Here is a 19,128-nt window from a genome sequence, read left to right on the forward strand (position 1 = left end):
GATTAAAATATATAAATATATATATGTATGTACAAATACATATATAATTTTTTTTTCTTTTCTTTTAATTGTTATAAAATAATTGCGATAAGAGTGTACAGAGTTAAATGGGAATGGGGGGAGCTGGGATTGGGGGAAAGGAATGGGAGGGGGGCGGGGAAGCAAAAGGAGAGGCGATAGCCTCGGAGCCATCCAATAAAATTGGGTTTGGATACAGCTCTTTAAAAAAATAAAAATAGTTTCAACTTCATTGTCCCTTTGCAATCATTTCAAGTTTAAAAAAATAGTCAGCTTTTCCCTGTTGTAGCGGTTAAGTGTGTTTATCTCCTTCTGATCAGAGCAGCTTTTGCACTTTGTTTTTTTTTGTTTGTTTGTTTTTTTTTTCTTGTTTTCGTTTTTTTTTGGAAAACAAAAAAAAACGCCCCAAAAAAAAAACACCACTTCTTAAAAATAAAGAAAAAATAAAAATAGGTCAAAATAAAGAGAGAAAAAAAAAAAACACACAAGAAACAAAACCCTAAACTGAACTTAGTCACGAGCTTGCAACAGGACTTTGCTGAACACAAACTCCTGTCATGGGAGATTCTTCTCTATCAATGCCTTGCCTCATTGTCAGATGTCCCTCAGTTACATAGTGGGCAGGGCCCGTGTTTGTAGAATATGGGAACGTCGGATGGCTGGTGATGCCAGTCTCTTGGCGAGGATTTGAATAGACTGTTAAATTAACGTCCATAGTTCCATTCTGTCCGAAGTCCAAGGTGTTAGCAGCCATGGGGCGGTTTTGGTAGGCCTGGTTGCCTTGGTTGCCAGTAGACGAAGAAGAGGTCGAGGAAGAAGTAGTTGAGGAAGACAAGGATGTCATGGAGTGGTGGCTATGACCGACCTCCATAGAATCTTGGGTGGAGGAGCTGTTGGATGGCGAGTTGTAGACCCTGGGCCTCGTCCGGCTACCCAGCGATTGCTGTCCATGGTGGTGGTGGTGATGGTGGTGATGAAGGTGGTGAGAACTATTCCCATGATGATGCGATACGTTTTGTGAAGGGGGAACGTGAAATGTCGTCTCTTGGACTGGGTGGGTTTCAATGGTGACCTGTGTGGGGGCTTCAGTGACAGTCCAACCCACGGGTGGAGGAAACGGTTGTCGAACCTGTAATGAGGAAAACATTCATTCTCATAAAGCAAATAAAACAAATAATACTGCTTTTTACACCAAACACTTTTTCTGGTATACAATTGAGCCCTAATGCAGTGCAAAGCGTGTTAAAGGAGAAGCAGAGCCTGGTGGAAGGAGAACGCCACATAAATCAAAAACCTTTTACGAGATCTAGTTGGCAAGTGGTTTTGCATCCTGAGTTTTTAGATTTTGTCCACTGGGGACATATAAAATATTAAGCCCTAGATGTTGCTATCAATGGCAATAAAAACAGAATACTAGCCCTCCTCCCACTTTGGGATAAAGGAAACAGACGGCAGGTGCTCAGGAAGAGAGCAGAGTGATAAAGCGGACCTTTACCCAGATCTTTCAAATAACACAGACACACCTATAGAGATGTTTAGTAATGACAATCTACAAACACACACTTCTAGATAATTGCCGGCTTTGTATTCTTTGCATTCCTTATTTCTCTTTTCTTCCCCATTCTTCTGGCAGTGGCCATGTCTACTAAGGGCAGATTACTAGATCTCCCTTTACTTCCTGAAAATCTGGCACATGTGAATAGGACATGTGACCACAACCAACTCATGAGATTACCCAGCAATGCTCTGCTGATGACAAGGCAATCCCAGTGTGCATTGCGTTGGGAAACTGAAGTCATTTGACCTTTTCAAAGCAGGAAGTGAATGCTCTGCAAGTGTAAGTATTTCACAATCGCAGCATTTTACACCTGACATGTCTATGTTATTATTAATCATCATACATAGAGGGATGCATTGGTAGAATTTGATTTTTGAGTGTAAAGGTCCGCTTTAAGACTTGGATGACACTACTGCTAATTTTTGTATAATTGAACTACTCCATAGTGCCCGCAGCTGCAGAGGTCAGTGAGGGCTTGTTTTAAAGCTTAATTTAGTGCTTAACCCCTTCGTGACTGACGACGTACAGTGTACGAATGTAAATATTTGAATGCCTATAGCCTGGCCACAGTTCTACTTTAAGGGCAAACCAAATAAAACCGGTATTTTAATTTTTATCAAATGCTGAAGAGGTAGACAAAAAAAATCAGTTCAGCTGCAAGATATCTGTGCTTGAGCTCCAGGGCCATAGTGGCAGTATAAGGGGGGTAGTGCAAATTTATCTTGGTTATAATGCAAACTTTCCGATACAAATTTGAGATATTAAACTGTCAAGCATTCAATATGTCTTTCCAGTACATGTACATTTTCCCATTTTTTGTCTTTAAAACACTGCAGGTACAGAAAAATACCCGTAGATCCTGCCAGAAATACACTGAGCTCTAACGTTCAATGCACTCTGCTTGGGCTGCAATAAAAACCACAAGCAGTATTAATAGTCCTGCACAGTTCTCTTGTGCAGGCTACAGAACACAGAACTTATGGTATGGAGAGGTGTTTTGTAGTCCTAGGCAGGACGGGAGTGGGCAGCCTATGGTGGTAACTCTGCCCACTCCATAGTCACAGCTGGCAGCAGAGATTAGAGGAACACTTCTACCTCCCCCCCCCCACGCCCCTTTAGAGGGACCATCTCCCACTTCTCTAGCAGAGAGAGGACCATCGGGATTAGTCATTTTACAAAGGCTGCCAACAGGAATGCAGAGAGTGCTAAGCTTTCTTTTCAGAAAGTCCAGCCTGATTTGCAACATAAGTGCAAGGAAGTACATTACATTAAATGTTACATTAATTAAACTTGTAACAAGAAAAGAAAAGAAAAAACCTTTCCCATGAAAGGTAGTCGAGAACCATTTCAAACACAAGCCATTAGATGGGCGATCTTACATTTTCTATTTATCCAATATTTAGCCATAAAATCCCATACATGGCTCCCTTGCTGACATGTAGGTTCTTTATTTAATGTCAGACAATGATAGCAGCTTACCTGAGGACTGTGTGTCTCACAGTCCATAGCTTGAACAGCAGCAGTAAAGTGTCCTCCACTGTGTCTGTGTTGATGGGTTGGATCAGACCTTGCTCTTCCACTATTACTTGTCCCAGATGAGCCACCTAATAGGTAAGAAGTAAACGGAAGAGGACAATTTTAAGAGCCTACAACGTTACAGATTGTTTGCCAATGTCTCCTGTCTGCTATATGGACAACTAGACAGCGTCACCACATTTGTGATACCAACTAGACGTGCAGTGAAATGAAATTTTGAAACTGAAAATAAAACAATTGTCAGGTTTATTTTTGTAATAGATATTTTATTTTTTTTAATTTTGCTGGTCGGGGCTTTAAGGAAATTTAAGAGGTATAAAACAGACCCCCTGATATTTCACCTTTTAAAATAGAGAAAGAGATTAAGGACACAGAGTCCTCACTCTCTTTTTCTGCAGCCCCTGTAAAAGATGAACAGGAATCCTCTATACTGAGTATTTCTGTTCATTTATAACATGAGGACAGAGTATGTTTACTATAACCACAATCATGAATGAACAGGAGGAGATGTAGATCACTTCCCATTCATTCATAATGGAGGATATAATAACCATACTCTGTCCTCAAATTTGTACAAACACTCAGCGATCACCGACTGCTTGTACCCGCTCTCCTTCCCGACAGCTGTCACAGGAGGCTGAGTGGGTGGTGTGGGAACGAGAACTCTGTCTATTTTGACAGCTGACTCCTCCCCCTCAACGCCGGCTCGGCCTCCTGTGACAGGCGTCTCCGCCCCAACACTGCTATCCAGCCTGATCTGTCACAGGAGGCCGAACGTTTCTCTCCTTGGAGGGGACACAGAGCAGCACTCAGCAAGGAGGAGGAGAAAAACAACAGTGCCATTTCAGGCCGATGTGTTTTGGCGACCGAAATTTCGGTGCATCCCTAATACCAACCCCAAATTCCATCTAATCTGGAAGTTTTCCTCTTAACAACTTCCTCAACATGCACTCCCACTGCAAGTCTAAAGAGTACTTTTATATATTTGCTTGCAAACCTTTAATTTTGGACAACTAGGCAACTGCAAGCTCTTACTTCACTCTGTTCAGGCATGCACTAAGCACTAAAAAAAAAAAAAGAACACAAACATTTTTATCAGAGTGCATACCATAAGTATGGGTGTGCAGGTTGACCCTGCTTTGACCATGGTCAGTATCTTCACCAGATAGTTAAACCGTAAAACAATGCTTCATTCAACACTGATGTTTTGCTATAACAAAGACTGACAGCTCTGCGGAACACTGCCCATCATACCTGAGCTAGAGGATGTGCTTGAGGTGGTTCCCGATGATTGAGACTGCTCCATAGCTGGACTTGTAGATACACTGTTACTTGTATTTGTACCTTCGTCAGCAGTTTTCTTGAAGAAACTATGTTGGAGAGCATAGTACGGCTGGATCCGCGTTTTGGGATCATAATCTAGCATCCTTAAAATGAGGTCTTTAAACTTCAAGTAGTCCGCTACAGTGTGACCCGATTCCCCTGCCCGCCGACCTCCCGGACCTCCAGTTTCCACTCCAAGTATGTTATGAAGTTTCCGTGTTCCTGGTGGTTTGTACTCCTATGAAGGAAACAGATCACAGTATCAGTAAATCAAGTCCAAAGAAGCCCATGGACCCACCCACCAGCTGCATCAAGTAATGACCTCATGTCTATGAGTGAACGTGGATGCCTGCCAGCAATAACATTAAAAGCCCCTCTGTACTGCTACTGCCCACCACAGAGAAGGATCTGTGGCAGCGTGTCTATGTCACTCCCCTCTTCAGTAATATAATTGGCTGGCACTAAAATCTCTGACAATGCCTAAAGTTGGGGATTGCTCCACTGTATTATTGAGTGGCATGGCTGACTACACTAGCCTCATCCAAACCCTGATTGCTCTCTTGCTGAAATATAAAACCGTGTGGATTAGATATTTCACTGGTCTGTCTGTACTGCCAATGTCACTACTAGGGATGCACCGATACCGTTTTTTCGGTATCGAGTACGAGTTCCGATATTTATATTTCGGTACTCGCCGATACAGAGTACCGATGCCTAGCATAGAGCCGGCTTCCCGGGGAAACAGGCGGCGTGCCATTACCCACCAGCCAATCGACATCGAGGCCTGCCAAACAGATCTGACAATATGGTGACACGACTCCCACCCTGCAGACACCTCATTCCCCTAACATAGATCCTTAGCAGTAGCCATTACCGTACCAGTCCCTCGGCCAGCTGGGCAGACAATGCTCTCCAAGCTCTCCCGGATCTGCCCAGCTGGCTGAGGGACTGGTACGGTAATGACTGCTGCTAAGGATCTATGTGAGGGGAATGATTTGTCTGCAGTGTGGGAGTTGTGTCGCCATATTATCAGATTTGTTTGCCCGGCTCGACACTGATTGGTTGGGAAGCTGGCTTCCCGGTCAATCAGCATCAAGCCGGCCAAACAGCATGGAGCCAGCTTCCCGGCTCCATGTTCCCTCGCGGCACTGCTGGTCAGAGGAAATCTCCCTCTGACCGGAAGTTCCAGTATCGGGAAAGGTATCGGAGCACGAGTTCTTGCCCAAATACTCGGTATCGGTGCATCCCTAGTCACTACATCATCAATGGTTAATGTTTCAGAAGAGACACTGCCCACGATGAGAATGCACTTTATAGCTTCCCTTGCACTGTACAAGAAGTGGATTACACTTTCTGGCACACACAGGAACTGCTGTACACAGGACTTTCTTTCTCAACAACTTCTAACAACATTCAAAGTTCGTAGATAACACATGTGAACAATTAATGTCACAAGGACTGGATTGCTGTACCTTTTTCCCGTCTTTGGTCTTCTTTAAGTTCCAAGTGCCATCTGGCGTCTTCTCAAAGAACTTCCTGGCTTTTGGTGCTTGGTCGAGAATGTGAGCAGGTGGGATTCCCAAAACTTCCACTATTTTATTCATCTGGTCGACCTGTTATGAAATTCACAACAATGAATCATTTAAAACTGTATGAACAAGTTAAGTCTACAAGGCACTCACCATCACATGTAAGGACCAATAGTAAAAAGAAGAGTGGGGCTAAATTCACCTACAGGAACGTTAGCTGCTGTTTACATAAAAGGACACACTGAATATCGGGGCTCCCCAAGAGCACTTTAAAGCCCATTTCCACCTTTGCAGAGGTACTTTTAAAAAATCATATGCCAGCAATGTACAGGTGAAACTCGAATAATTAGAATATCGTGCAAAAGTAATTGCAGTAAGTGCTGCAAAAGGGGCCCAAACCAAGTACTGAGTACATATGCATGCTTGTACTTTTCAGAGGTCCGATATTGTTCTATGTACAATCCTTGTTTTATTGATTGTATGTAATAATCTACTTTTCTGAGATTGTGGATTTGGGGTTCTTGGGGTTTTCATGAACTGTAAGCCATAATCATCACAATGATGACAAATCACGGCTTGAACTATCTTGCTTTGCATGTAATGAGTCTATCTCATATATTAGTTTCACCTTTTAAGTTGCATTAGTGAAATAAATTAACTTTGCACGATATTCTAATTATTCGAGTTTCACCTGTACACCGAGTGCACATGAAGCAGTCATATGCAGCTGATGTATATGAAAACAGGAACTTACATTTGTTAGCTTTCCTCTTCATATCCTCATGGAAATTGCTGCCTTGTGCTGTGCAATCAATGTGTGTGTAGGCACTCTAGCTCTCCCTGGAGAATTTTAAATCCAGGCCACTTGGGATTTATATTCCCACTAGTATGTTTTGGGCCAGTCATGGGAATGCCAACCTAAACATGCTTGATGCAACACCCAGGGAAGCTTTTGAGGAGTCATCTAAATAAGATGCCACTGGTTTTGGCATAACTCTGCCCATGTGCAAAAAGCTTGGTCCATAAAGACATGATGTAAAAAAACAAAAGCTTAAAGGAGAACTATGGGGTTAAGGCCTTCCCCCATAGTTCTCCTTAGGGTAACGGGAGGACACAAACTAGCATCCTCCCGTCACCCTAGGCTCAGTATACCGCGAACTGTTGCTCGCGGTATACTGACCTACAAGGGGGCCCAGACCTCAACTACACCTTTAGGATTAATTGTAACACAGTCTGTAAGCCAAATCTTCTCGTCCAACAAGTACCCAGCCTCACTAATGCTCCTTTTACTGAATGTGCAGAAATTCCCAAAACCTTGTGACAAGCCTTCCCAAAGGCAGTACTTGTAGGTTTTGTTAAAACAGCAGCTCATAACAGACTGGAAAACTATCCACAGACCCGACCCATTGATCAATATAACATTTCCCCTGTACATCACTCTTGAAAAGAAGACCCTTGATGCAGACTGACTGCTTAGTAATAATTTTGCTCTTACTTCATTGGCTCCACTAAAGAGGGGCTCTCCAGTATGCATTTCTACTAAAATGCACCCAAGGGACCACATGTCAATCGCAAGGTCATAAGGCATTCCCAGTAAAACCTCTGGAGACCGATAGAAGCGAGACTGAATATATTGGTATATCTGTGGATAAAGAAAGGATTCAGTTTATAGATTAGACTTTCCACAACAATACAGACACACGCTTCTAACTACCTGTTTGCTGCACACTTTACATTCAGAGCTCCTGTAATGCTAGAGAAAAAACAATATGCTGCACAAGGCAGTGTAAACGGGGCATTACATTTTTTTTCTTTAGTTTTAAAATTCGGGGGAATTAAAAAATGGTAAAACGTAGTATGCGCCCCCAGTACCATCCACTGCTGACCACTTATAACAGGGGTCTTCAAACTACGGCCCGCGGGCCACATCCGGCCCGTAAGGGTCCTTAACCCGGCCCGCTCCTGGCGGTGGGTTGTGGGCGAATACTATGTGAACCCTGCACTGTATACTTAAAGGAGAACTATGAGGTGAGTGAAAATCACTCAACCTCATAGTTCAAGCCGACCTGTGACTATAAAACGGTCACATGTCGGCTCAAAAGATCGGGAAGTGAGCGAATGCATACCGTCGCTCGCTCACTTCCCGATCGTCTCCCTGCAGAGAGGGGTGACTATCACTCTTGGCTCCCCGCCGGTATTCCCGCCCTCCCCGCTCCGATCCTCCAGCGCCGAGTGGAGGAACGGACGAGGGAGTGGGTAAGCACAGCTGGCTCTGCCTCTAGATAGGTAGAGCCAGCTCTCACTCAAGCAGCTGGGTGGCTCTCGACAGCATTGTCGAGATCTCTCCCGGCTGCGGCGGTCTCAGTATACCGCGAGCTGTAGCTCGCGATATACTGAGCTTTGGGTCACGGGAGGAGGTTAGTATATGTTCCCCCGTGACCCTTAAGAGAACTATCGGGAAAAACACAGCCTATAGTTCTCTGGTAGTGGTAAATATAAATGTTTGGGTCATGTTTAAAACAATGGACTAAATCTGTCTTTAACACAAGCAGAACATCATTGATTGAGATATAAATATAACCCTATAAGATATCATATTACTAGAAATTAAAAAAATATATATTAATTTAAAAGAACAAGAGTTGCTAACATTTTGGATTTCCAATCATTATTAATCTCTGTGACAATGGGCTCTAACCCTTCCCTACTCTATTCAAAACTATGAGATGCATTTCAAGCAGCAGCAGGCAGCATATAAATAACAACAAGCACTCGCTTACCCTTTGCCCTAGTTGGCAGGAGCTTCCAAAGTCGACAATCTTAATGGCGCTTCGCTTGGGATTACAAAGCAGGATATTTTCAGGCTTTAGGTCACAGTGAATGATACTCAGTTCTGGAGTTGCCAGGAATAGCAGTGCAGTGCACATCTGCTGTGCAAACTTTCGTGTCAGGTTGAGAGAAACACCACGAAAGTTGGTGTTGCGTAGCAAGTCGTACAGGTTGTAGGAGAGCATTTCAAACACGAGGCAGAGGTGGTTTCTGAACATAAAATGGCGCTTTAAATGCACTGGAAAAAGAAAAGTTAATTTTACTGTGCTGGACTTGATGCATCATGTGGCATGGGAAAACATTATAAACCTGAAATGTGATGTACACATATAATACCCCCCCTTGTTCCAACTACCCCCCTAATCAACATGCAATTAAAATGTTTCGTTCAAATCAGTTTTCAAGAAATACCTCTTATACTGGGTCAGTCTGCTGGTCTTTGCTCTGAGTTTGGTGGAAGGGGTCAGGCTAGTCCTGTAAACATCACAGCACCCGGCCCGAGCAGTATATGAAAGAATACATCTCCAGCATCCCTTTAGACGTGTATGATCCTCCTTGCTAACCACTGGGTGCTGCAGATTTTAGATGTGCAATTTGCTGATAAGCAGATTGCACTGCTGTAGTAGGCAGCACCCAGGAAGTGTGCACATCTAAAGGGATGTCAGGAATGTGTTCTTTCATATAACACTTGGAAAGAAATGAAATGATGGAAGAGAAAGCGAATAGCTGTGAGAAGCAGGCCAACAACAGTACAGATTAGGAGGAAAAGGGATTGATGACCATCAAAGTTGTTCAGTCAAGCTATGTACATGGGTTCTAGATAGGGATGCACCGATACCGGTATTTCGGTACCGATATTTTTTTCCCGGTACTCGCCGATACCGAATACCTAGTACCCGAAGTCCCATTCAGGAAGCCAGGCGGCATGTAATGACTCGCCACCTGGCTCCCCGATTAGCCGGGAAGCCGAGCAGCGTGTAAAGACTCGCCACCCGGCTTGCCGATTAGCAAGGAAGCCGTCTCCAAGCTTCTCGTCACTATGTGACAAGAAAGCATGGAGCAGGCTTACTGGCCAATCATGGAAGCCGGGCGCCATGTAATGACAGGGCGCTCGGCTTCCTGATTGGCCAGGAAGCCGGCTCCATGCTCTCTCGTCATGAGGCGACGAGGAAACATGAAGCTGGCTTCCTGGCCAATCAGGAAGCCGAGCGCCCTGTCATTACACGGCGCCCGGCTTCCTGATACATGGAAGATGCAAGTCTGCAGGGACGTGTTATATTGTGGAGATGCAAGTCTGCAGGGACAATGTTATATTGTGGAGGAACAAGTCTGCAGGGACAATGTTATATTGTGGAGATGCAAGTCTGCAGGGACATGTTATATTGTGGAGATGCAAGTCTGCAGGGACGTGTTATATTGCGGAGATGCAAGTCTGCAGGGACATGTTATATTGCGGAGATGCAAGTCTGCAGGGACGTGTTTTATTGCGGAGATGCAAGTCTGCAGGGACAATGTTATATTGCGGAGATGCAAGTCTGCAGGGACCATGTTATATTGTGGAGATGCAAGTCTGCAGGGACGTGTTATATTGTGGAGATGCAAGTCTGCAGGGACGTGTTATATTGTGGTGGAACAAGTCTGCAGGGACGTGTTATATTGTGGAGGAACAAGTCTGCAGGGACGTGTTATATTGCGGAGATGCAAGTCTGCAGGGACAATGTTATATTGTGGAGATGCAAGTCTGCAGGGACATATTATTGTGGAGATGCAAGTCTGCAGGGACGTGTTATATTGTGGAGGAACAAGTCTGCAGGGACGTGTTATATTGTGGAGGAACAAGTCTGCAGGGACGTGTTATATTGCGGAGATGCAAGTCTGCAGGGACATGTTATATTGTGGAGATGCAAGTCTGCAGGGACATGTTATATTGTGGAGATGCAAGTATTGTGGAGATGCAAGTCTGCAGGGACAATGTTATATTGTGGAGATGCAAGTCTGCAGGGACATGTTATTATTGTGGAGATGCAAGTCTGCAGGGACGTGTTATATTGTGGAGGAACAAGTCTGCAGGGACGTGTTATATTGTGGAGGAACAAGTCTGCAGGGACGTGTTATATTGCGGAGATGCAAGTCTGCAGGGACAATGTTATATTGTGGAGATGCAAGTCTGCAGGGACATATTATTGTGGAGATGCAAGTCTGCAGGGACGTGTTATATTGTGGAGGAACAAGTCTGCAGGGACGTGTTATATTGTGGAGGAACAAGTCTGCAGGGACGTGTTATATTGCGGAGATGCAAGTCTGCAGGGACATGTTATATTGTGGAGATGCAAGTCTGCAGGGACATGTTATATTGTGGAGATGCAAGTCTGCAGGGACATGAGAGTTTCAACAAAGGAGTGGACTTGCTACAAGGGTGGGGGAAAAAAGGTAAGGCCAAAGTTCAGCTTTAAGAAATGTCACTTATACAGTAGGACACAAACCTGTGTGTCCTTATTCATCTGTAGAATACCAGTCAAAACTTTTTTTCACCTCTGATAGGGGGGAATGTAAGAAGGTATTAACAGGAATCACTCTTATTAATAAATGGAACTTACTTTACATTGTTTACATGTACTAAATGGTAAAAAAAAATAACTACTACTTTGAATCTAAAAGGAAACAGAAGTGTCAAGGATCACAAAGATGCAGAAATGAAAAAAGGGACATAAAAAAAGGGAACTGGATGATAAGGGCATACAAGGCAGGGAACAAAGATAAGAATAGGATAAAAGGAAAACAATGGAACAGAAGGAGATTGGTAGGTAGAGGCAGAATGAAACGAAAAGAGGGATGACCGCAACGAGACGCCAGTAAAGGCGAAAAATTGAGACAATTGAGAAAGGCTAAAATATGTTCTGACACGCGCTTTCTGCATTTCAAACCAAACAAGCTGTCATAAGTTACGAAAGACCATCAGAGTTTTGAAGGATAGCAGCCTTACCGATATAGTATTTCATCTCCGTGTCATGTTTGTTCATCAGCTCTAGAAGTCGTACTTCAATCTGGGCTTGATTTAGGAAAGCTTTCTTGTTCTTTATGATTTTAATTGCCACCCACTCCTGCTCCACACGATCATATGCCTTTACAACCTAAAAAAAGCATACACACGTTATATAACCTCGACTACCATTAGGGTGACCAGTGCAAAACATACTAGGAACTTCAGAAATATCTAGGAAAGTTATAAACAATAGGCAGTCCCCGGGTTACGGACGTCCGACTTACGGACAATCCGTACTTACGAACGGGGTCCACAGTTCTCCTAAATGTACCGGCAGCCGCCGGTACATTTAGGAGAACTGTGGCTGCAGCGGCCTGTGTCCTTTCAAATCCCCGCTGCTCTCCGCGCCTGTGTTGGAGGAGGCAGCGGGGACACAGAACGCTGCATACCGCCCGATGCCCCACGTACCTCCGCTGATGTGCCGGCTTCCTCTTCAGCCGTTCCGTCGGCTTCCCCGCTCCGGACGATCCTCCGGTCTCCTGGTCCGGCCGCGGTTCCTCTGCCTAATCTTCATTGCAGGCTGGGAGCCATACCCAAGCCTGCTATTGAATATTGTAAAATAGCCAATAGCAAGCTGGCTATTGTACCCGCCCACTGTCTGCTGTCAATCAGCATGGGGGGACCTGATAGAGACCATTCTGCTTCAGGCCCCTCCTCTGCTGATTGACAGCAGGCAGATGCAATAGCCAGCATTCAAATACAAAAAAAATAAAAAGGTTTAAAAAAAATTACATTAAAAAGACAAAAAAAAAAACATTTTTTAATTATATTTTAATCTTCTGAACAACAGGAACAAACAGCAAAAGAACCGTGACCCTTTCCTCAGCTATCCAAAACTACAAAATGTTTTTTTGGCTGGACTTACACTTAAAAAATGTACCTGTTCTGACTTGCATACAAATTCAACTTAAGGAGAACTATGGGGTTAGGGCTTTGCCCCATAGTTCTCCTTAGGGTAACGGGAGGACACAATCCAGCGTCCTCCCGTCACCCCAAAGCTCAGTATACCGTGAGCTACAGCTCGCGGTATACTGAGACGCCGCAGCTGAAGAGGATCCCGACAATTCTGTCTGGATCCGCCCAGCTGTGTGAGTGACAGTTGGTTCTGTCTATCTAGAGGCAGAGCCAGCTGTACCCGCCTGCTCCCGTTCCGCCAGTCAGCGCTGGAGGATCGGAGCGGGGAGGGGGGAATCCAGCCCCTCCCCTGTCACAGCAGAGAGCCGTGACAGGATCGAGAAGTGAGCGAACGCCGGTATGTGTTCTTTTACTTTCCGATCTACTGAGCCGACCAGTGACAGTCTCATTGTCACAGGTCAGCTAGAACTATGAGGTGAGTGAAAAGTTCTCCTTTAAGTACAAACCTAAAGTCCCTATCTTGTTTGTAACCCGGGGACCGCCTGGAATGTCTGTTGAAGTAAATAACTATTCCAAAAAGTGGGAACAAATGAGTTTTACCATTCAGCCTGCAGAGGGCACTGTTTCATTAGATTTGTATATGTCGTCTCAATCTTATTACACTCAAATTTTTCAACAATATGATATAGGACTATTAATTATAACACATTTTATTAATATATGTAAAAGATAAAGAGTAACTATAACTAAAACTTTTGTGTTTATTTTCATTTTGGATACACCCCATCAGGTTTTTATTTCCCTCTGTGTCCCAACTGGGGAGAATGACTCTCTCTATTTGTCCAGTTGACCATTGGGCCAGAAAATTATAGAAATATCAAATGTATACAGTAGTCACCAAACCAGGAAGTGAGAGGAAATCTTCCAATGACAACTAAGGCAATTCACCTCACTGGAAACAAAAAACAACTTAAAAACAAAAACGTTTTAGCAATAGATGCACTTTATTATGCTATTGGTCTCAAATTTTTTTTATTTCAGTGATACAATATTAAAGGAACAGTAAAAGTCTTTACTAGACCCAGACACTGGTGAAGCACCACACAGAGAACAGCAGATGTGCAGAATAGGTCAGCAGTAACCTCGGTACAAATACATACAAAGCAGTAGATAGTAGTAGTCAGTCATCTTCAACTGGACTTGATCTGTACTTTTGAAGATGTTTCATAGTTTATCCAAGCCACTTTTTCTGCCAGAAACAGAACCGGTCAGAAACATACCCCAGCATTTATATCCACACAGGTAGCAAAGTAACCCTAATCTAATCAACTTGGAATCTGTGGATACCGATTGTCTAAGAACAGGATGAGAGGTGTGAAAGTTGTGGAACCACCTTGATCAAGTCACATAACCTCAGGAAGCCTGCTAATGTGTTAATCCTTCCATTCAAATGGCTGAAGATGTGAACTCCTAACAAATTGCCAGGATGCAAATGCTACCCGAGTGGATATAAATGCTGGGGTATGTCATTGACAATCATTAGAACTGGAAAAAGTGGCCCGGAGAAGCCATAAGACATCCTTAACACTGCAAAACAAGGCCAGTTGAATGTGACCAACTACCACTAACTATCCCGCGACCTGGACAAAGGAGAACCAGATATACCAAGCAGTAAAGCTGTAGGTTCTCAAGCATGACCATCACTATATGTGTCGGTGTGTTTTGCCACCCTGCCGCATGAACTTGCACAGGAAACCTCTCCCACCAACCAGTTACACATGATCTCTTTGCCAAAAAAAAAGAATGACGAAAGAATGGAAGGAGATGCACAAAGAATGACAGGAGAGGAAAGGGAACTTAAAGGACCGTGTCACACTTTGAAGCAGTGATTTGAAACCGCTACAAATGTGTTTATTTTCTCTGGGTGGCTACTGAATTGCTTCTGTAGCTGGATACAGAACTTCTCTACGGAGCTACACATCTCTGGAGTGACCTGCCCACTAGCAGGTTCTATAGAATAGATAACACAAGTAGCCATTGAAGCAGGGGAATGTGTGGCCAGCTTCAAAAAGTGCAGAAAGGCACTTAAGAGTTACAAGTTGCTGGAACCTCTGCAAGACAGAAAAAACTGGATCACAGTCAGTGGAAGATCTAAGTAACAAAACCCTATAGCGGGTGATTCTGTAAGAGGCCCAGAAGCCAGTGTAATCATCACACTAAACTCATGTTACCCTCGGTGCCAGTAGTAGATTCCATATTCATTGTTCGCTTACATAAAGCACCTGATCTCAATTTCAAAGTCCTCTTTCAATAGGTGACCGAATCCTACATATGAACAATCACTTTTTGGAAGATTTGTAGATTAAAGATACCTAAAACAAAATACACACACAAAGAATCCTGAATGGTGGTTACCTGGCCAAAGGAACCTTTCCCAATTAAGGAATCTATCTCATAGCGATCCATCCACTTTTCGCCATTCTTAACGATGTAGTCGTAGTTGTCGTCATCGTAGCCTTCATTGTATACCTTTCTCTCCTTCTTGTGACTGGAATCGTCCCCTTGTCCTTGCTGATGCCGCCGTTTCTTTTTTGCATAGTAGACCTGATGGAGAAAATACAGAAAAATCAGAATGACTGGTGACAAAACCATATTGAGCATTTTATATTCTATTTCCTAAACCTGATTGCTGGGCACTTCAGTTCACGATTTAGCTGAATGGCAATATGGGAGTATGGCCAGGATCAAATGTGAGAGGATGAGAGTCTCCGAGCTCTGGTCTGTACTCCTTCACTGAGCCTCTCCTTTCACACTGTCCAGTTGCACATAGAACATTCTAAGAGCACTCTGACCCCGCTGACCTGACAATACCTCCTTGAGACACGTGACAACCTGTAAAAGCAAACGTGTTTGGCCCTGGATCGGCAAGATGGGGACTGGAATAATGTAGACATGGCTAAAGATGATGCAGCTCGGCTTGAAAGGTTTGCCAGAACTCCAGTCAAAGACATGAGCTGCACTCAACTGACCCACAGCCAGATGGAGGCCATTCATCCAAAAACTGTCCCACAACTCTGACCCCCGCACAAACTAATATGCCTCCAATTCCCATCTGATCATTTACAGCCTACTTTAAATTAAGTCCTTTCTGCGGTGAATAAATGTGCTGTATTATTTGACACCTTAAAAAGGACAGTCTGGGGACCATCAGGTAAGAAATCTGCCTCATCAGACTTTAAAGAAAATATGCAAACACATTGTGGCCCCAGGGGGAAGGATGAACGAGATACATGGCAACCTCTCATGTGACAGAAAGGGGGCTTTGCATTTCCTCCACAAAGTGATAGATTTCCTCACCTCATTAATATGTTTGTATGTTTTGATCAAGTCAACTGACAGTTTCCTTAAAGGTGCTGTAGTCGGTTCACGAAAAGTTTGGGGCATCCGTCGCTGCAAAAAGACAAAAGCGCTTTGTTAAATATAAATACACATCAGCATTAAGCTTACCATACACAGCTCGATAGTCTCGTGATCAGCACATGGGTCAAATGAGAGAAAATCAAATTAATTCCTGGAGAATTCTCCACTGCCCGCTACTGTATATAGCGGCCGAGTCGCCCGTGGCTGCATGAGTGCATTAGCACTACGAACCAGTGACTGCATCTTATTGGATGCTGTTGCTATTCGGCCGATAAGTCTCCACCTAAGTTTATGTCAAGCCGACTTTTTGATCCTGGTGTTGCTTGCAGGGCCACCCACGGTTTGAATTTTGGTCAAATTCCTGCTGAATCGGCTGAAATTTGTGCCGTATATCAACAATAATGCAAGGATAACATTTTACTCATGGAAATTAACTAAAAACTCAAATACTTCAGCAACATTAGAAACATTTCAGAAATATTTTAATATGAATTTCCTAACAGGAAACGGTTTAAAGATCAGCTCAGCTGAATAATGACCAGCGTACTATCTGCACTGTACCCGTATCATTTTGCTCCCACTTCCACAGAACACAGCGAAAGGTTATCTGGCTTCTGATTTAAGAGACCCAACTATCTATGAGTTATGGACAGAGCAATGCAAGTCAGAATGAAGCAAAGACAGATAAGAGCTAACGATGCGTTACCAAGAGCGTTTTACAAAAGATGAAAAATCTTGACTACCATGTCATTAAACTCCACCTCTGCAGAGCAATCAATGAAGACATGAAATGATAAAGTAACAACTGATCAAGTAATATAATATATAATAGAGTGACATAAATTAGTATATTTAAATAACATATTATATCATGAATTATATAATAAACAAGTATAAGTAAAGCTGACCACCGGGCATAAAATGTTTAGAGTTTAACAGCAATACTGGAAGTATACAATAACACACAAACTTCTCTTAACTGATTCCTATGTGCTGTTAAATATATAACTAAAATTAAAGGTGTTTTGATTTATTTGCATAAGAAGTGAAACCCCTCCCCCCCCCCAAAAAAAAACCTGTAGCCAGAAATTCAGACAACTAGCAACTTCCTGTGCTGCACTGAAATCTCAGGCAGTGTTATCCACCCTGCCCAATTCACCTCCACAAACTACAGAGCACCCCCTTGTTAACTATAAGACACCTACCCCCATGTTATTGAGAAGAGGGGAGAGGGAGGTGTTCTTAAGTCCCATGACAATACTGCTTCTCCAAAAATACAGAAGGAGGAGTTAGGTTGTCAACCTGGGCAGCAGTACTGGCAGGATTACCAGATGAAAATGATGGGGGGTAAACTTTGTGCACACTGTTGTGCACATCGGATGCGTGTTCACGATACACCCATATGTGAACGGGGGGGCTAAGTCTCAACTATTCTGATGTTAAACATGTCCCCACCCTGTCATTTAACCTTAATACCAGAACTTCAGTGGGCAGCTGAGACTCTGCGACTTGACAGGGTGTGGGGCCTAGTATCTACATAGGCAGAAGACTATAATCTCAATTCACAAAGTAAACACACCAGGATAAGTATTATTATTTATACAGAAGGAGAGTAGACACTATAGCACAGGAAATGTATTTACACACAGCTATCTCACCTGGTTAGGCAACGGTTGCTGAATCTGGTCATTGAAAGGTAAGGCAGGTACTTGTTGGTCATTTAGGTTTTGTGGACGCCGGTCACTGTACTGCTGATGAGAGTGCGGCATTTGTCCAGCCATCTGTAGACCGGCAGCATGGAATGAAAATGAGGGTGCAAGCCGCACAGATGACGGTTTGCATGCTGAAGTCTCGCCTCCTGTAAAGAGAAAACAAAGAGCATTACAATAAATGTCACTAGAAGGCCGAAAACAACACCATCGGTTATAAAGCTCTGTATGCTAAGCAGATGTTCAACAGAATTTCCCCCACCCCGGCCAATTTCATGGCAAGTTTAACCAACCAACATTCTCCACTTTCTTTAAAATAGTAGACGAACCTTGACACAGAAACTATATACAGAGGGGGTGTTATTTACATCATGGTTGTGATGGCCAAAACATGCATGCAAGTCAAACATTGCATCAATTAACCAAATGCTTCCGAGGAAAATAAAGAATGGTGGTTATTGCTATAGATGATTTCCATGTGCATACTTTTAACCCTACGTAAACCCTATGAATGTTAACGAAGGGATCTGCCAAACAAAACACCCAATATGTCAACATGCAATCAGAATTCCAACAGAAATATAGAAAACTGACTCAAGCACAGATGTAAAATCACATGATAAATGTAGACGCTGTACAGTAAGGTTGACAAAACTAATCGACTAAGGCCCCATTCACACGTAGCGATATATCGCGCGATTTCCACCGTGATATCGCACATTTTTGCCGTGCGATATCGCAAGAAGTCGCCGGCCAATGATATTCAACGGAGCTGTCTTAGCTTCTCGTCGCTGCTACCGGACCCTTTTTTCGGCGGATTTTGCGCGATTTTACTTTTTTCTATGGAGCCCTACGTTGAAGGTCGCGCTACCGTCGCTGGATCGTCGCCCGAAAGTCGCGCTATCCCGGCCGCTGCAAAAGGTATGTCGATACGTGTGAATGGGGCCTAAATCGATAATAAAATCGAGGAGAATAGTTGGCAACTATTCTCATCACCGATTAGTTGGTTGGGGAGATATTTTTTTAATATATATATACAACCAATCGATTAGCTGAAAAAACAATCGGGTAACTATGAAAATAATCATTAGCTGCAGCCCTACTGTACAGTACTGTATATTGCTTATCTGACAAGATGGAAGACAGGGTGCCATTGATGCCTTTAAATCGCAGCCAGATATGGACACCGGAGGCAAGTGTGAACATGTTCTTTGCTGTACAATGAATACTGTATAAAGAGGGAGACCACAAGTATACCCCATAATGTTGCTTACAATTCCCAAAAAAGGAAAATATGACAGCATATAC

General features: G+C 43.4%; 1 protein-coding gene across 1 annotated transcript in view; it reads right to left on the reverse strand.

The window, feature by feature from the left end:
* Positions 1-516: 516 nt before the first annotated feature.
* Positions 517-19,128, reverse strand: part of DYRK1A (dual specificity tyrosine phosphorylation regulated kinase 1A) — an 87,137-nt gene continuing 68,525 nt past the window's right edge. The window contains exons 3-12 of the mRNA XM_018555162.1: positions 17,770-17,969; positions 16,049-16,141; positions 15,107-15,295; positions 11,777-11,924; positions 8,745-9,031; positions 7,460-7,606; positions 5,908-6,048; positions 4,367-4,673; positions 3,056-3,180; positions 517-1,147 (exon numbers count right to left, since the gene is read on the reverse strand). Coding sequence (XP_018410664.1) covers positions 533-1,147; positions 3,056-3,180; positions 4,367-4,673; positions 5,908-6,048; positions 7,460-7,606; positions 8,745-9,031; positions 11,777-11,924; positions 15,107-15,295; positions 16,049-16,141; positions 17,770-17,969 — 2,252 coding nt within the window. The 3' untranslated portion in view covers positions 517-532. The remainder of the gene's footprint in view (positions 1,148-3,055; positions 3,181-4,366; positions 4,674-5,907; positions 6,049-7,459; positions 7,607-8,744; positions 9,032-11,776; positions 11,925-15,106; positions 15,296-16,048; positions 16,142-17,769; positions 17,970-19,128) is intronic.

Source organism: Nanorana parkeri, unplaced genomic scaffold (genome assembly GCF_000935625.1).
Source record: "Nanorana parkeri isolate BGI_ZX_2015 unplaced genomic scaffold, ASM93562v1 scaffold186, whole genome shotgun sequence".
In the NCBI taxonomy this organism is placed as follows: domain Eukaryota; kingdom Metazoa; phylum Chordata; class Amphibia; order Anura; family Dicroglossidae; genus Nanorana; species Nanorana parkeri.